We start from the raw sequence: 15591 nt of genomic DNA on the forward strand, positions 1-15591 counted from the left end.
ATTTTTTCAGACCCCTAATAGAAGGTACTACAGTGACAATGTAAAAAAATACTGAAATATATCTACAGATGAAACAGAATTGAAAAATAGAACTAAAATTATCTTCCTAATTCTTTCTCAAATGGCCCTAAATTGAGGCCACAATGCTAACTTATAACCACTAATTAATAACTAGTAAAATCAAATGATTAATGTATATGCAGATAATGTTTAATAAGAAAAAAATTAAGACTCTTGATGGCAGCAAGCATTAGTAATACCAAACTAAACCACCAGACTTAAAGCAGAGAGTAATTAGTCACAGTTCAAAGTCACGCAGGATAACCATGGCCCATGTAACTTTTTTTGTACTATTCTACAGTGCCACTTCCTTAAATTAAAACTTCATTTATTTGTTCTCTGAGTTATCTGTAATACAACTGGCTTTGTCACTCCAAAACTTATTATCTACATTTAATACTTAAGAATATACACTGGTATGAAGGTAGTACCTCATCCCATAACTCTCTAATAAATGGTCTTCACATTTTTACTGTATTTCCTCTTTTTTTTTTTTTTTAACCAGACAGGGTTTCTCTGTATTGTTTTGGAGGCTGTCGGTCCAGCCTGGCCTCGAACTCACAGAGATCCACCTGCCTCTGCCTCCCGTGTGCTGGGATTAAAGGCGTGCACCACCACTGCCTGGCTTACTGTATTTCCTCTTATAAATTCTGTTGACAGAAGACTTCACTCTGCAATCCTAGCTGACTTGAAATTCACTATGTAGACCAAGCCAGGGTTGAACTTAAGAGATTTGCCTGCTTCTGGCTGTTGAGTGCTTGGATTAAAAGTGCCCACAACCACAACTGGCTTATAAGCAATTTACATAAGGGATGACAAGGAAAAAGGTAGTTATATTTAAATATTTATAAAATTATTAACATGATTTAACAGGGTTTGGGTAACTCAGAATCTTTTTACTCATTTTTTTCAAAGACCAATATCATTGACTACCCATGAATATTAATCAAATTACAAACCTTGATAATGCTATCAAAATATTTCCAAACAAATTAAGTTTTTGAATATTTTATGTATTTGCACAAAACACACAATAACATACTTTCCTCTTTGTCTTTTATAAATAAAACAATTTATTACATGTCTAAGACAAAAGAGTTTTAGATTTCTTTCCTTTTTAAAAAAGAGTATTTAATTCAGGCAATTTAATACTTTCCTGTTTCTAATTCTGTATACTCTAATTCCTTCCCAGGTAAGCTGTATAGAGCTGCTTGCAAAACATGTTTTTACTATACTAGTCTTCTGGAAAAGGAACACGGACCAGGTATGCATCCCAGCTGTTCCTGTAATTAAGTCTACATAGACTGTCCATTAACAAGTAGCAGACACATGTAATAACATTTTTTGCAATGAAAAACAACAATTTTAAGGAATGCAAATAGCACACAACTTTTAACATGTCCCGAGTATTATGGTGCCCCAGTCAGTGTTCTTAAGCCAGCTCTAGGAAGCACAATATTGTTAGCCCTATGTTACTAAGAAAGAACCGAGGAAGGGAGAAGTGGCTGGATCAGAGCTATCCAGAAAGGCCACAGGCGGAAACATAATCTAGGTGTTTTAAACCCCAGTGCTTCATTCTCCATATCAGATTACTCAGCCAAAAGAAGTATGTCTAAAAAACCCAACAACCTAGACTCAAGATAGCCAAAAAGCTTATTCTACGCCTCAAAGAGCTAAAAACTACTAAGAAATTTAGACTTAACTTACCTAGACCAATGATGGCTTTTGTTTGTACTTCTTCATCTGAATGTTTCGTAAAATACATCAACAGCTCAAGTACTTTATCCTTTATGTTAACCTAAGGGGGGGCATATTAAAGGTATTCAAGAAGAACACACCATGTCAGATAAGTTTTCAAGTGTGTGTAAGGAAGAGGAGGGGAAGGGAGGAAGAGAGGGACAGAGACATAGAGAAGAAAAGGGAAGGAGAGGGAGGGAGAGCAAGAGGGAGAGGGCGGGAGGGGGATAGGGAGAATGAGCAGGCCCCATAGTGCCCTGTAGAGGTGTCGAAGCCAGAAGAATTAATTCTAACGACTTGGTTCTTTCCTGTCACCAGTCCTCAGTTCCCAGCTATAAAGGGGGGTGGGGGATCCCTAAGAGCAAACAATGAAAATTTTCATGTGAACTTTGCTGTGGATGTTGGTCATTTGCAGAGCACCAGCCTGGCAAACACAATGCATTAAGTTTGAGTCGTAACACTGGGTAGGGGGAAAAAAATCAATTCCATTTATTTAATTAATTAAAAAAAAAACCTTTGTATGCAGAAGTGCTCTGTCTGCATGTATGACGACTATGCATCATGTGTGTGTCTGGTGCCTGCAGAGGCCAGAAGTGGATGTCAGATCCCTAGGAACTGGGGCTATATAAGGCTTGAACTGCCATATGGGCGCTGGTAACTAAACCCAGGTTCTCTGGAAGAGCAGACAGTGCTTATTTAGCTCCTGAGATACCTTTCCGGTCTCTTATTTCAGAATAGTGGCATTTGATGCGATTGTCTGTGACAAGCATATGCCATAACTTGTTGCAAACAGTGTCTATGTTAATGAATTGATATAATTGTGGAAACTGTAAATCTATCACAGACCAGTAAGAAACTGCTAAAGATCAGCAGGAAGTCTAGGATCAGGCTTCGACTAGCATTCTTTCCAGAGGTCTCATTACATCTCTAATGCTGCCTTCTTTGAAGGTCATTATTCTGATTCTTAACTCAGGGCCACAGGATTGTGATTCACAGCACACCAGGTAATACTGTGATCTTTACCTTACTGTTGCCTTTAAAATCTTCCAGATCAAAATCAAAATGCCGACAGAGTGCTCCAACAGTGAAGAGGGACCTAAGAAGTGCTGGTTTATTTGTTAAAAGTGAAGTATTATTTGGGTCTTCTTGGTGCTGACTTTTTAATTTTGAAATGGCACCTAGTAAAGATAAATAACAGTTATTTACAGTAATCTCTTTATCTTTGAATCATGTTTAAACAATTACTAATAAAAGACAATTAACTTTTACTAATGGTTTTAAGTAGTAAATACATTTATAATGTGTATAGCCTACAACAACGTAAGAAAAAATATTAAAATTTTACTTTATACAGTGGCCAGAAAACTTATCACTTTAAAGAGACAAACTTTTGAACTAATGAGAATATAAAAGGTCACAGAGAATTTCTGAGAGGATGCTGGAGAACACACTTATTTCCTCACTGCTCTCTGTTATCAGATGTGTAAATGATGCAGATACACTTGCAGAACTTAGGGAACAATTTGAAAGCCCAGGCACTGAACTTACCATAGTATCTATTGAAACAGGCCCACACAAATTTAAAATTCTGTGTCACTTTATTTACAACAGCCCCAAGACAGCTCACACAATGCTGTACTACCTAAAAGATAGAGAAAATGTTACTCTTTAAGTAAAAACTAAAACACAGTTGAAGTATGATCATTTTTTCCTTCTTATATATTTGTCTTAAAATAAAAGATCTTGTGACTTAACTGACCTATTATACAGCAATAGGTTACAAACTATCACCCACATATTACATACTACAAAACAGAGATAGTAAATTACTCACAGTCATGCCATATTTGATGATCAGTTTCATCAGATCTTCTTCAATAGTGGCAAGGAAAGTTTCACTTGGGTGTTCCATCAATGGTACAACCAACTCAAGGATTTTTGCAACATTGCAGATAACCATGAAATCATTTTGTGTCTATGAGGATAAAATTAATGCTTTATGAATATCTAAAACTTAAAAAGAAACTTATGAGAATAGAGCATTATGGCCAGGCATTGGTGGTGCACACCCTTAATCTCAGCACTTGGGAGGCAGAGACAGGCGGATCTCTGAATTCGAGGCCAGCCTGGTCTACAGAGCGAGTGCCAGGAAAGGCTCCAAAGCTACATAGAGAAATCCTGTCTCGGAAAACCAACCAACCAACCAACCAACCAAAAAACCCAAAAATCTTGGAAGGAGCTCTCTACCCCCACACAGGAAAAGAACAGCATTTTGAGAGATTATCACAAGTTGCACTGTAGCTCTAACAGTAATTTACATGTGACCTTTGGGCACTTAATAATGTTAATGCTGTTACACTTAAATAATTTGGGGACTTTTTGTTTTTATTTTATGAGTATGATTGTTTGCCTAAATGTATGTATGTGCACCATATTGCTTGTAGCTGGTACTCTTAATTGCTGAACCACATTTTCAGCCTCACATTCCTCCCCTAAAATGAAATGTAAGTCAAGTATAAATAAAGTATTTAAATACGAGGGGAATGTTTTACAAAGACTGGCAGCTTTTAAGCTTGACTGATGATTAACTTTCTTGATGAAGGTTATTAACCTAATAGTCCTCAACTGTGGGTGACTGTGCTCACCATTCTCTATCCCTGGTATTTTGCAATGTGAGGGGCAATTCTAGTTGTCACAGTGGGAGGTGGCATCTACTGGACAGAGACCAAAACAAAAGATGCTGTTGAATATCCCTCAATACAACAAAAGCTCTTACCAACAGCGGATTATCTATCACTATTGATTGAGTGGAGAAATGCTGTTTTAAATATATTATATTTAATAAATATATTTATTATTCCAGAACTAGTTAGAAGGATTTATAATTTTATACTTACAGATTTTTCTTGGTTAAAAAATAACTAAGCACATGAAAAAAATTCCTGATTTTATTTATTTTATGTGTATCAGAACTTTGTCTGTCTGTATCATGTGTATGATTAGTGCCCGTGGAGGTCATTAGAGGGCACTGAGTGCCCTGAACTGGAGTCACAGATGGCTGTGAGCCACTATGTGGGTGTTAGGAACTGAACCCAGGTCCTCTGGAAGATAAAGAAGTGCTCCTAACCACTGAGCATCTCTGTAGCCTCATAACAACCCTTTTCCCACTTGTACTCTAATCAGCTAACTCTCACTAAAAGCAATATTACTGTTGGTGGGGGGAGGGTGTTGTAAAGGGAAAGACTTTGTATGTATGCCTTTAATCTAGCCAAGCAAAAAATAACTGGTATTTGTTTTTGGGTAAATAATTTTACTGCCCAAAATATCACATTTATTTTTCATTTTAGAGTATGTATAGGATTTTCACATAAAAATTAAAAAATAAGGTATGATGATCTATAGAGCCCTGGCTATCTTGGAACTTTCTGTGTAGATTAGGCTGGCCTTTAATCCAAATACCTGCCTGCCTCTGCTTCCAGAGTGCTGGGACTAAAGGCATACACCATTATGTCTGGTAAATATGTTTAAATTATTTAAAGACTTTTCAAACATCAAACAAAATTAAAAGAAAATAGGAAAACTAGATGAGCAGTAAATTTACAGAAAAAGAAGACCAACTGGTCAATATGAAAAAGGAATTTTTCCTTTATGCCTGTTAGATTAACAGATTACAAAAATGATTCCAATAGTTATGTATTGCATTTCAAAAGGGCTAAAGATCCTATCTAATGATCTCTCAAAATTCAAATAGAAAACAAAACAAAGCCCATAAAGAAGCAAACAGAACCCTCAATTTTTCTCAATGCCCTAGTGAACCCATTCCTGAGACTGTTCAATAAAATGATGCAACATGTTTCAAAGTATATGTCAGAAGAATATGCTCAGTAAAATGAATGCAACAATGTTTCAAAGTATACATAAGAAGACTATGTTTATGTTGTAACCCAGACTCTAGAGGTAGAGAATGGCACTGATGAGCTATGTGACATTTATATTTTCTATGCTTTGGTTTCCTTATCTTTAAAATTAAGGATAAATAGTGCTTGACAAAGTAAATGAGTAAAGTTCTCCAAAGTGTCTGACTGCAGTGTTTAGCAGACATAAGCTATTAGCTACAGATTATAAAGTTAAACCTCACTTGATTTACACTATTATTTTTATTTAAGCAATGTTTTGTGAATTTTCATTTTATTCTAGAACATAGCATGTTAACAATCAGTGTCTCTAATATGATACTAGATGTTCCATATTCAACATACTGCTTTATAATAAAAGTAATAAAATGTATTATAAATTAAGAATCCAAAATATAGTAAGCTTCTCCAAGTTAGAATTTCTGATTTATTCACTTTTGAGGTCTTAAGAGCTACAACATTTATTAAACAGTTTACAGAGGGGTTAGCTTAAGAACTAAGAAAAATAGAAATAGAGCCTGAATTTTAGTTGATGTTTTTAGATAACTTGTAACAACCATTAGAATATATATCTGAGTCGAGGACAGTTATTTGTCAGTGAGAATGTGTCTAACATATGTGAATTCTAAATTTAAAGTATTTACTAGCTGTTGTATGGAAGAAAGAACAAATAAGCCTTTAATCTCAGTACTTGGGAGGCAGACAGATTTCTTTCTTTTTAATTTGCTTTTTTTTGCTGATTTATTTATTTATTCTTACCTCCTCTCCTCCTGCTCTCCCTACCTGCTCCTCGGAGAGGGTAAGGTCTCCCCTAGGAAGTCTACTAAGTCTGTTCCATCATCTCATTGAGGCAGGACCAAGGTACCTCCCCACCCCCACACCCCTGTGTCTAGGCTGAGTAAGGTGTCTCTCCATATAGAATGGGCTCCACTAAGTCAGTGTGTACATTAGAGTTAATCTTGGACCCACTGCCAGTGACCTCATATATTTATTACTCCTCCCTCATTTCGATTGTACTCCAGGAGCTTGGCCCATTGATTAGCTGTGGATTTCTGCATCTGCTTCCATCTATTATTGGAAGAGGGTTCTAGCTTCTCTGGGGTTGTGGATTGTAGGCTGGGTGGGTATCTTTTGCTTTATGTCTGGTATCTACTTATGAGTGAAAACATACTGTATTTGTCTTTCTGGGTCTGGGTTACCTCATTCAGGATGGTTTTTTTCTAGTTCTGTCCATTTGGTCAGGTGGATTTCTACAGAGCAAGTTCCAGGACAGCCTGGACTGTTATGCAGAGAAACCCTGTCTCAGAAAAACTAACCAAGCAAACAACCAACCAACCAACCAAAAAGATAGCATTTATACTTACACTACATTTAGTGGTAAGGTATGGCTGCATAGTCATGGCATGTTTAACCATGAGTTGGGGTCTTATTTTGCTGAATAAGAACAAAGTGGTTATACAAGCTACCAATCTTCCAGAATTCACACCCTTATTGTCTGAGTCTGAAAAAAACAGAGAAAGAAGACACTAAAATAAGGTAAAGTAGTAAAAATTAGATAAAATATTATTGACTTTACCCCTATAACAGATCCAGTATAGGCCTTAATAAAATGCATCAGTATTTCTTATGATACTAGACTATCTGTATTTCATTTTTGGGCACAAAATTATACAATGAAGACAAAGGACAGAGGCCTTACTATGAAAGGCAAGTTTCACTGTAAGGAGATACGACAGAAGTTTAAAAGGAGAATGAAGTTGGAAAGTTCAGGGAGAGTCTTTGGGAATAAGCTGGTATTGTCTATGAATGGAAGTAAATAACACTGCTCACATGAGGTCAGTTAGGAGACACTTTGGTTCCTAAAAAATATTTTTTTAAAGAGATAATTAGCAGCGATTAAAATTAATATCACCAATGAAGCCTAGGATGAGAAAAATAGAAAAGGAATGAAGTCGGTCCTTCAACTGAGTAACTGAGGTCTATTTACTGATTCTCCTCATAATGTACATTAGGGAATGGGAAGTAATATTAATAGTCTATGATTTTAAGAAATAGGTACCAATTATGACTTAACTTTTTCTTTTCTTTTTTTAAAGATTTATTTATTATGCATATAGCATTTTGTCTGCATATATGCCTGCAGGCAAGAGGAAGGCACCAGATGTAATTATGGATGGTTGTGAGCCACCATGTGGTTGCTGGGAATTGAACTCAGGACCTCTGGAAGAGCAGCCAGTGTTCTTAACCTCTGAGCCATCTCTCCTGCCCCATGACTTAACTTTTTCATGCAATTTTTGATAACAGAAGACTTCAGGTTTGTGACTGACATAATATAATTCATAATATATTAATTACTTAATTTACATTACAAATTTCAACAGATTAAGAATTAATTAAGAAATTTTAACAGATTAAACATTAAGAGAACTTTGTATACAACTAGAAAAATATTAGAAAGTATAATATGTTAAGAACATTTTAATGGCTACTACAATTTCTTTGAAAGTTTTCTATAATTTAAATAAAACCAAATAGTTTTGTGATACCATAAAAAAAATTGGGCCCTCAACTTTAGTCTTATTCAATATGCCATCTAAAAGTACATATTGAGAGATAGGTAGAAAACTTATGCTTTTATTATACTATTTGATCTAGGTAATCTTAAAATATAATCTAAAATGAATTATCAAACAGAAATTTACATCATAAAAATCAAATTACCCTTAAAGATGATACAGCTAGTTATTAGCAAGCAAATCCAGAGGTAAAACTGAGAAAAGGGCCCCAATACTTGAAAATCTCATTAAATTAACTTAAGGACCAATCAATAAAGTATCTTACCAGCTAGAGATTCCTCATATTTAAGAATATGTTCAACTAGGTTATCAACAAGCTGAGTGCAAGCTTTCTTCACAGGTTTATATGAGGAATCCTCTTCAGACTTCAACAACTACACATGTATACGCATTAAAAAAAATACCAGTAGAATTATTTATCAGGCAATAATGACAATGGACATGCATTAAATATCAAGCATCTTGTTTTTTTAGTTCTTAATATTAAAAGACAAAGCAAAATATATGACATATTTAAAAATATCTCATAAATCATCAATTTGCAAAGTTAACAACTTTAGTACCAAGTATTTAAACTGCAGTGTGCAATGTCCTGCAATGGAGAGAGGCAGGAAAAGTAACTTCTCTCTCAAGCCTGCGAAGACCACAGAAGCACTACCTGATGATGTTAGCTGAATTATTTTAAATAATTAACAAATGTATCTGAATTATACCTTAAGCCTTACAATTACAAAACATAAAGGCATATTCTTTGACAGATTTTTTTTGTGTGCTTCATTCTTTCCCAAATCATAAGATGTGCTTAAAAATACTATGAAGAACAATAAAGAAGATGGAGATAAATCTACTTATAGTAAAAAAGTAAAAGCAATCCAGTCTTACAACCATAGGCTACTGGGAAAAATGACTTAAGGTATATCTGTTTTACCAATAATAATTAGCTGAATTATTTCTAGGGATAAAAGATGCATTTCATTTTTGTGGAGTTTCCCAGAGTTATCAGACATAACAAATATTCTATCTCCGTATGTCTCACAGAGTCAGAGCAAGTTATGAGTGGTTCATATGAGAGGAACTAAAGTGAAGTAAAACAAAAATTCAATATTCAAATTGTAAAATTTAAACTTAAAGATAGGAAAGCTTTTACAAAAAAAAGCACTATATTACTAGGTTGCCAGCTTTATTTTATCTTGTGTGTAAGTGCTTTACTTGTGTGTTTGTGCACGAAATGTGTGTGTGGAGAGGGTGCTGGGATCAAACTCAGGTCCTCTGCTATGAACAACAAGTGTTCTTAATTGCTGAAACATCTTTCTGGCCTTCCTTTCCCATTATTAAATAAAGAATCTTTCTTTTGTTATTGGCTCAAGTCTACGCATTCTGGACTTTTCTGGACATTCTGGCCTTTCTCAATCTTTTCAGAAGCTATTCCTTGTTAAGCTCCACTGCTGAACCTGCAGGCTTCCATGCTCCCTAACTTAAGACGTGGCCTCTTTCCTTCCTTTCGTTCCCTACCCCACCTTGCCTCCGGGACAGGGTCTGAATATGTAGCCCTGCTGGTCCTTTAACTCAGAGATCCTTCTGTATCTATCCTGCTGTTTTTCTCTCAAATGTTAACAGTCTTCAAGTTAAAAAAAAATTACCCGAAGAGTTAAAAATGAGTAACAGCAACCAGAACAATATGAAATATGCAGAGCATCACTGTTCAATTAAAAGATACATAAAAGACAGCCCCAATTTGCTCATTTTCAATTATGAACTGCAAAATTTCCTTGATCCACTCTATAATTCACTTTTTTTTTTTTTATTTTAAGACAGGGTTTATCTGTGTAGCTTTAGAGTGTGTCCTGGAACCTGAATTCAAGATCCTTCTGTCTTAGCCTCAAGAGTACTGGATCATGCCATGTGGGGTAGCACATGCCTTTAATTCCACACACCAGAGGCAGCAGCAGGTGGATCTCTATGAGTTCAATGCCAGCCTGGTCTATATATAGAGAGTTTCAGGTCAGAAGGCCTACACAATGAGACCCATCTTAAACAAAACATCAACAAAACGTGGTGGGAGAGGGCTAGGTGTAACTAAACTCAATAGTGGAATGTACACTTTGCACCTAGACAGCTTGCGCTTCAACTCTTAGCAATACAAAGGAAAACATGAATAGACTCTTCAAAGCAGGGAGAACACATCACAAACTAGGAAACTGGATGCAAAACACATAAGCAATAATTATTCCCAACAGTTCATGTGGAGAATTGTTACTTCCTAAGTAAAGATGAGCATATGACAACAGATGAGGACCACATGCCACACTATTGAACTGGCAAAATTTGAGGAATCAGATGACAAATAACTAATGACAGAAAAGCTAATGGACTAAAGGCTAGAAATGTTAACTTGTGCCTACACACACACACACACACACACACACACACACACACACACACACACACACACACACTGCTGTGAAAGAAAAAGGAATAGAAGACAGATGAAAGATTCGATGGGTAGGCAGAGGTGGAAGGATCACTGAGCCTAGAGTTTTTAGAGCAATACTAAGGAAAAATGTGAGATAGTGAGATACTGCCTCCAAAAATAACTCAGTGGGTAAGACAACTTGGGAACCACAGTTCAAATCCTTAGCACCCTCATAAAACTTGGGCTCAGTAGCCTGGAGGTGGTGGCGCACGCCTTTAATCCCAGCATTTGGGAGGCAGAGGCAGGCGGATCTCTGTGAGTTCGAGGCCAGCCTGGTCTACAGTGTGAGTTCCAAAGCTACAGAGAAACCCTGTTGGGAAAACAAACAAACAAAACAAAACAAAACTTGGGCTGTCTGTAACCCTGGCATTGGGGGCAGAAACAGGTGGATGTTGGGAACATGCTGGTCAGCTAACCTAGCCAAATCCGTGAACTTCAGATTCAGTGAGAGAGTCTCAAGAGAATAAGACAGAGAACGAAGGAATGACAGGACACCTAACACTCTCATCTAGCTCCACACACGCTACCTACCACCTACACACACAAAGACCGAAACATGCTAGGAACATTTACAGTTGGGAAATGAAAATTCTTATGTGAACATTTCTGAAAGTTCAAATTGTGGTATTAGTTTATGCTACTAAAAGAAATTCTATATATTTTGCAATATGCCAAATAATTATGTATTTAATGTTATTTTTATATTTAAGATCTCGTGAGTAGTGTCTAGATCATTGGTTCTCAACCTGTGGGTCGTAACCCCTTTGGGGGATCAAATGACCCTTTCATAGGGGTTGCATATCAGATATCACACATATCACATATTTACACATTATGATTCTAACAGCAGCAAAACTATAGTTATAAAGAAGCAACAAAATAATCTTATGGTTGGGGATCACACCACACTATAAGGAACTGTATTAAAGGGTAGGAAGGTTGAGAACCACGGTTCTACATTAAAGAGATATGGAAAAAAATTATCTGAAAGTGAAGTTAGAACTTTAGTTAGTAATTCAGAAAACATTTTAGCAGTTAACTGGATAATTGATTCAGCAAGAAAATTAAATCACAAGGCTTAACATACTGAAGTAAGTTTCTTCCACTAAAACACAAATATTTAAGAAAGAATAGCTTACTTTTATTTTTCTTTTTTAAAAAATTTTATTTATTTTTAAGATTTATTTATTTTATGTATATGGCACTCTATCTGCATGTACACCTGCAGGCCACAAGAGGGCATCGGATCCCATTATACATAGCTGTGAATGACCATGTGGGTGCTGGGAACTAAACACAGGTCCTATAGAAGAGCAGCCAATGCTCTTAACCACTGAGCCATCTCTCCAACTCTTAAAAGTTTTATTTTTAAAATGATAAAGACCCTTTATTAAATCTCGTGTCATCAAAATTACACTCACATTTTGAAGGAGTTGCTCAAACCAGTCATATCCAGTATCTCTACATGCTGCAACCTAAGGTGAAAAGGAAGGCCATGAAACTATTAAAATAATGCATTTATAATGACATTATAAAGACAGACAAGGTTATGGTTAGGAATAGATAGCATATACTTAATACATATAATAGCAATGAAAAAGAGGCCATGGATTTGAAAGAGAGCGAGGAGGGTATATGGGGGGGTTTGAGGGTAGCAAAGGGAAGGGGAAAATGTTGAAATTCTCTCTCTCTCAAAAACATTTATTTTAAAACAGACATTTTTAGTTATGTCATAACATGAAGTATACTTTTACAATATTGTATCTAAAGCAAACATTTTTTTCAGCAACTCAAACACTTGGTAATATGGAAAACATTAAAAATTAGTTTAATATCAAATACTAAAATGGTATCAAATCATAAAAAACTAGCTTATGCTACACTCTATCAGAAAAATCTGTGAGGTTTCAAACAATGAAAATACAAATTTTTGTTCCTTAACCCTCTTGAGAATAGACTTATTGCTAACAGTGAAAATGGAGATAATCTTGTCACCAAGTATATAAAATTGCTAATATTCAATACATACCAGCAAATTACAGTTCATTTATGTAATAAAACCTAAACTACTCTAAATGCTATCTGCAGGTTGCAAGCCCAGAGTACACAGCTATCCTCCTCTTTCTCTCTTCTTTTCTCAATTATGGCAGAAGAGAAAACCTCAACATCAATGTTTATACATGTGAGTATCAAGAAGTTGAGCCATGTGTAAATATCAATCTCCTGTTACTTAAATACCAGAAGCTCCAGGAATACAAATGAAGCAGCAGTAACACCAGGCAAAGCTACGCATTTCATCATTGCCTCTTCCCTCATAAAACGCAGTGCACTTCAACTACCTTTGCATTCACAGTGACCACACACTTGTGTCCATTGTTCTTACCACATCAGTGATGTTTAAGATTTTTCTTGTCATTGCTTCTTTGTCATTATGTGGCGTTGGAGTAAACCAGAGTTTCTGGAATGTTTCATTTACTAATTTCTAAAAGAAAAGGAAAATCAATTATTAACAACAAAAACAGCAAACTTTTTAAAAATTCATTTTTATTTAAATTAAAAACAGTCTTACTTTACATACCAATTCCAGTTCCTTTTCCCTCTCCTTCCCATACTTCCCTTCCCCCCTACCCCAACCATCCACTCCTCAGGGAGGGTGAGGCCTCCCATGAGGGATCATCAAAGTCTGTCACATCATTTGAGGCTGGACCCAGTCCCTCCCCCATGTATCTAGGCTGAGAGGGTATCCCTGCATAGGGGATGGGTTCCCAAAGTCATTTGTGCACTAGGGATAAATACTGGTTCCACTGCCAGAGGCCCCATAGACTGCCCAGGTCCCCCAACTGACACTCACATTCAGGGGGGACTGGTTGGGTCTTATGCTGGTTCCCCAGCTGTCAGACTGGGGTTTGTGAGCTCCCACTTGCTCACGTCAGCCAAAACCAGCAAACTTTTAATTGTAAATTCTCATTAAGGCCCAACACAAAGCTACAGCTAGCCAGGAGTTTATTATAAATTTCTTCATGATTAAAATGACCAATTGTAGCTGGACAGTGGTGGTGCACACCTTTAAGCCCAGCATTTGGGAGGTACAGACAGGTGGATTTCTGGGAGTCTGAGGCCAGCCTGGTCTACAGAGCAGGTTCCAAAGTTACAGAGAAACCCTGTCTTGAAAAAAACCAAAAACAAGCAAACAAAACCATCACAAAAAATCTGACCAACTGATTTCCCAAATTATGAACGTTGTCAAACAGTGGTGATGGGCAATACTATGTTTAACCTACAGCTTCTGCATAAAACACTTTCAAAATTCTTTAACCATGTGTTTATGTGTGTGTGCCTGAATGGATGTGCATCACCTGTGTGCAAGTGCCTGCAGGAGCCAGAGGAGGTTTTGGATCCTTTGGAACTGAGTATAGGTGGTTGTGAGCCACCTGGAGTGGGTGCTAGAAATCGAACCTGGTTTCTCTGCAAGAGCAGCAAGAAACTGACAAGCCACCTCTCCAGTTTGAAATGTGTTTGATCAGATTAAAATCACTTTTATTGTTTTGTGTGTGTGTGCTGTACACATGTACTTAATGTGGGTGTGTATACCCATGGGAGCACATAAGAGACCACAGCAGGACATCTATCGCAATCATTTTTCTTGAGACTTTTTTGCTTGCTATTTTGGCTAGACAGGCTAGTCAGCAAGACCTGAGAATCTGCCTGTCTCCACCTGCCCAATGCTAGGGTTACAGGTACATGTGGCTATGCCCAGCTTTTAATGTGGGTGCTAGGGATTTGAGCTCAGTCCTCATGCTTGTAGAACAAGTACTCTTACCTACTTGCTATCTACAAAGCTCCCTTTTATGCTTTAAAGGAAGAAACTCATGCTGGATAGTTTTATGTTAACAAGCTAAAGTCATCTGAGAGGAGGGAACCTCAATTAAAAAAATGCCTCTGTAAGATCCAGCTGTAAGACCTTTTCTTAATTAGTCAAAGGAGGAGAATCCAGCCCATTGTGGGTGTGGCCACCCCTAAGGGTTCTATAAAAAGTAGGCTTGGTAAGCCAGAGAGAGCAAGCAGCCCTCCAAGGACTCAACATTAGCTCCTGCCTCCAGGTTGCAGCCCTGTTGTGAGTTCCTGTCCTGACTTCTTACAGTGATGAACAGTGACACAAAGTTGTTTTGTTCATGGTGTTCCATCATAGCAATAGTAACTCTAACTAGGACAGAAATTGGCTACCAGGATTGCGGGAAAGTGGCTACCAATTTTGGGAGCTTCGTGGAAGGACTTTAGAACTTTAAGCAAGAAAAACCATTGAGTGTTCAAAGCTTGGTGAGCTATTCTGTGGGAGCTTGGAAGAATGTTGAGAGAGATGCAATGGAGGTCTGGTTTGTGGAGTTTGAGAAGGAAGTTTGTGAGACCCTTAATGATTCTATCAGAGCTGTCTGCTATTTTGACTTAAGAATTTGTGATTCTGGTTAGCTGGGGTTGAAGAGTCAGTTGTGATTAAAAAGATACCAGAACCACTGAAGAAAAACCTTGCTTCACAAGGATAATTGATGCTGGTTAGCTGGAACTGAAAAATTGGCAGTGATTAAGACAAGATCAGCATCAATGAGGTGAAATCTTGTGGGAACTCAGCACACACATGCTGTGTTCACTGGGAGGTAAGGTTGTACCTTGTGTTGGCAGCCCAACTCAGTCATGTCTAAGGTCTCCCAGGTGATACGGTTTTGAAGGCATGAAGGGGTCATGGAGAGCAGCTGAGGCTTGGCACTGTGAGAGGCCAGGAGAGGCCACTTGTGAAGGTGCAACCAGAATAGCAGTGGAAGCCCCAGGATTGCAG

At 37.1% G+C, this 15591-nt stretch overlaps 1 protein-coding gene across 2 annotated transcripts in view; it reads right to left on the minus strand.

The window, feature by feature from the left end:
• Positions 1–15591, minus strand: part of Nipbl (NIPBL cohesin loading factor) — a 154910-nt gene that overhangs the window by 16400 nt on the left and 122919 nt on the right. For both annotated transcript variants that reach the window (XM_005077992.4, XM_013119043.3), the window contains exons 31-38: positions 13144–13242; positions 12182–12235; positions 8553–8661; positions 7076–7212; positions 3632–3772; positions 3346–3439; positions 2821–2975; positions 1768–1858 (exon numbers count right to left, since the gene is read on the minus strand). In XM_005077992.4, coding sequence (XP_005078049.1) covers positions 1768–1858; positions 2821–2975; positions 3346–3439; positions 3632–3772; positions 7076–7212; positions 8553–8661; positions 12182–12235; positions 13144–13242 — 880 coding nt within the window. The remainder of the gene's footprint in view (positions 1–1767; positions 1859–2820; positions 2976–3345; positions 3440–3631; positions 3773–7075; positions 7213–8552; positions 8662–12181; positions 12236–13143; positions 13243–15591) is intronic.

The sequence above is a fragment of the Mesocricetus auratus genome, unplaced genomic scaffold (genome assembly GCF_017639785.1).
Source record: "Mesocricetus auratus isolate SY011 unplaced genomic scaffold, BCM_Maur_2.0 Super-Scaffold_100015, whole genome shotgun sequence".
NCBI classification, from domain to species: Eukaryota; Metazoa; Chordata; class Mammalia; order Rodentia; family Cricetidae; genus Mesocricetus; species Mesocricetus auratus.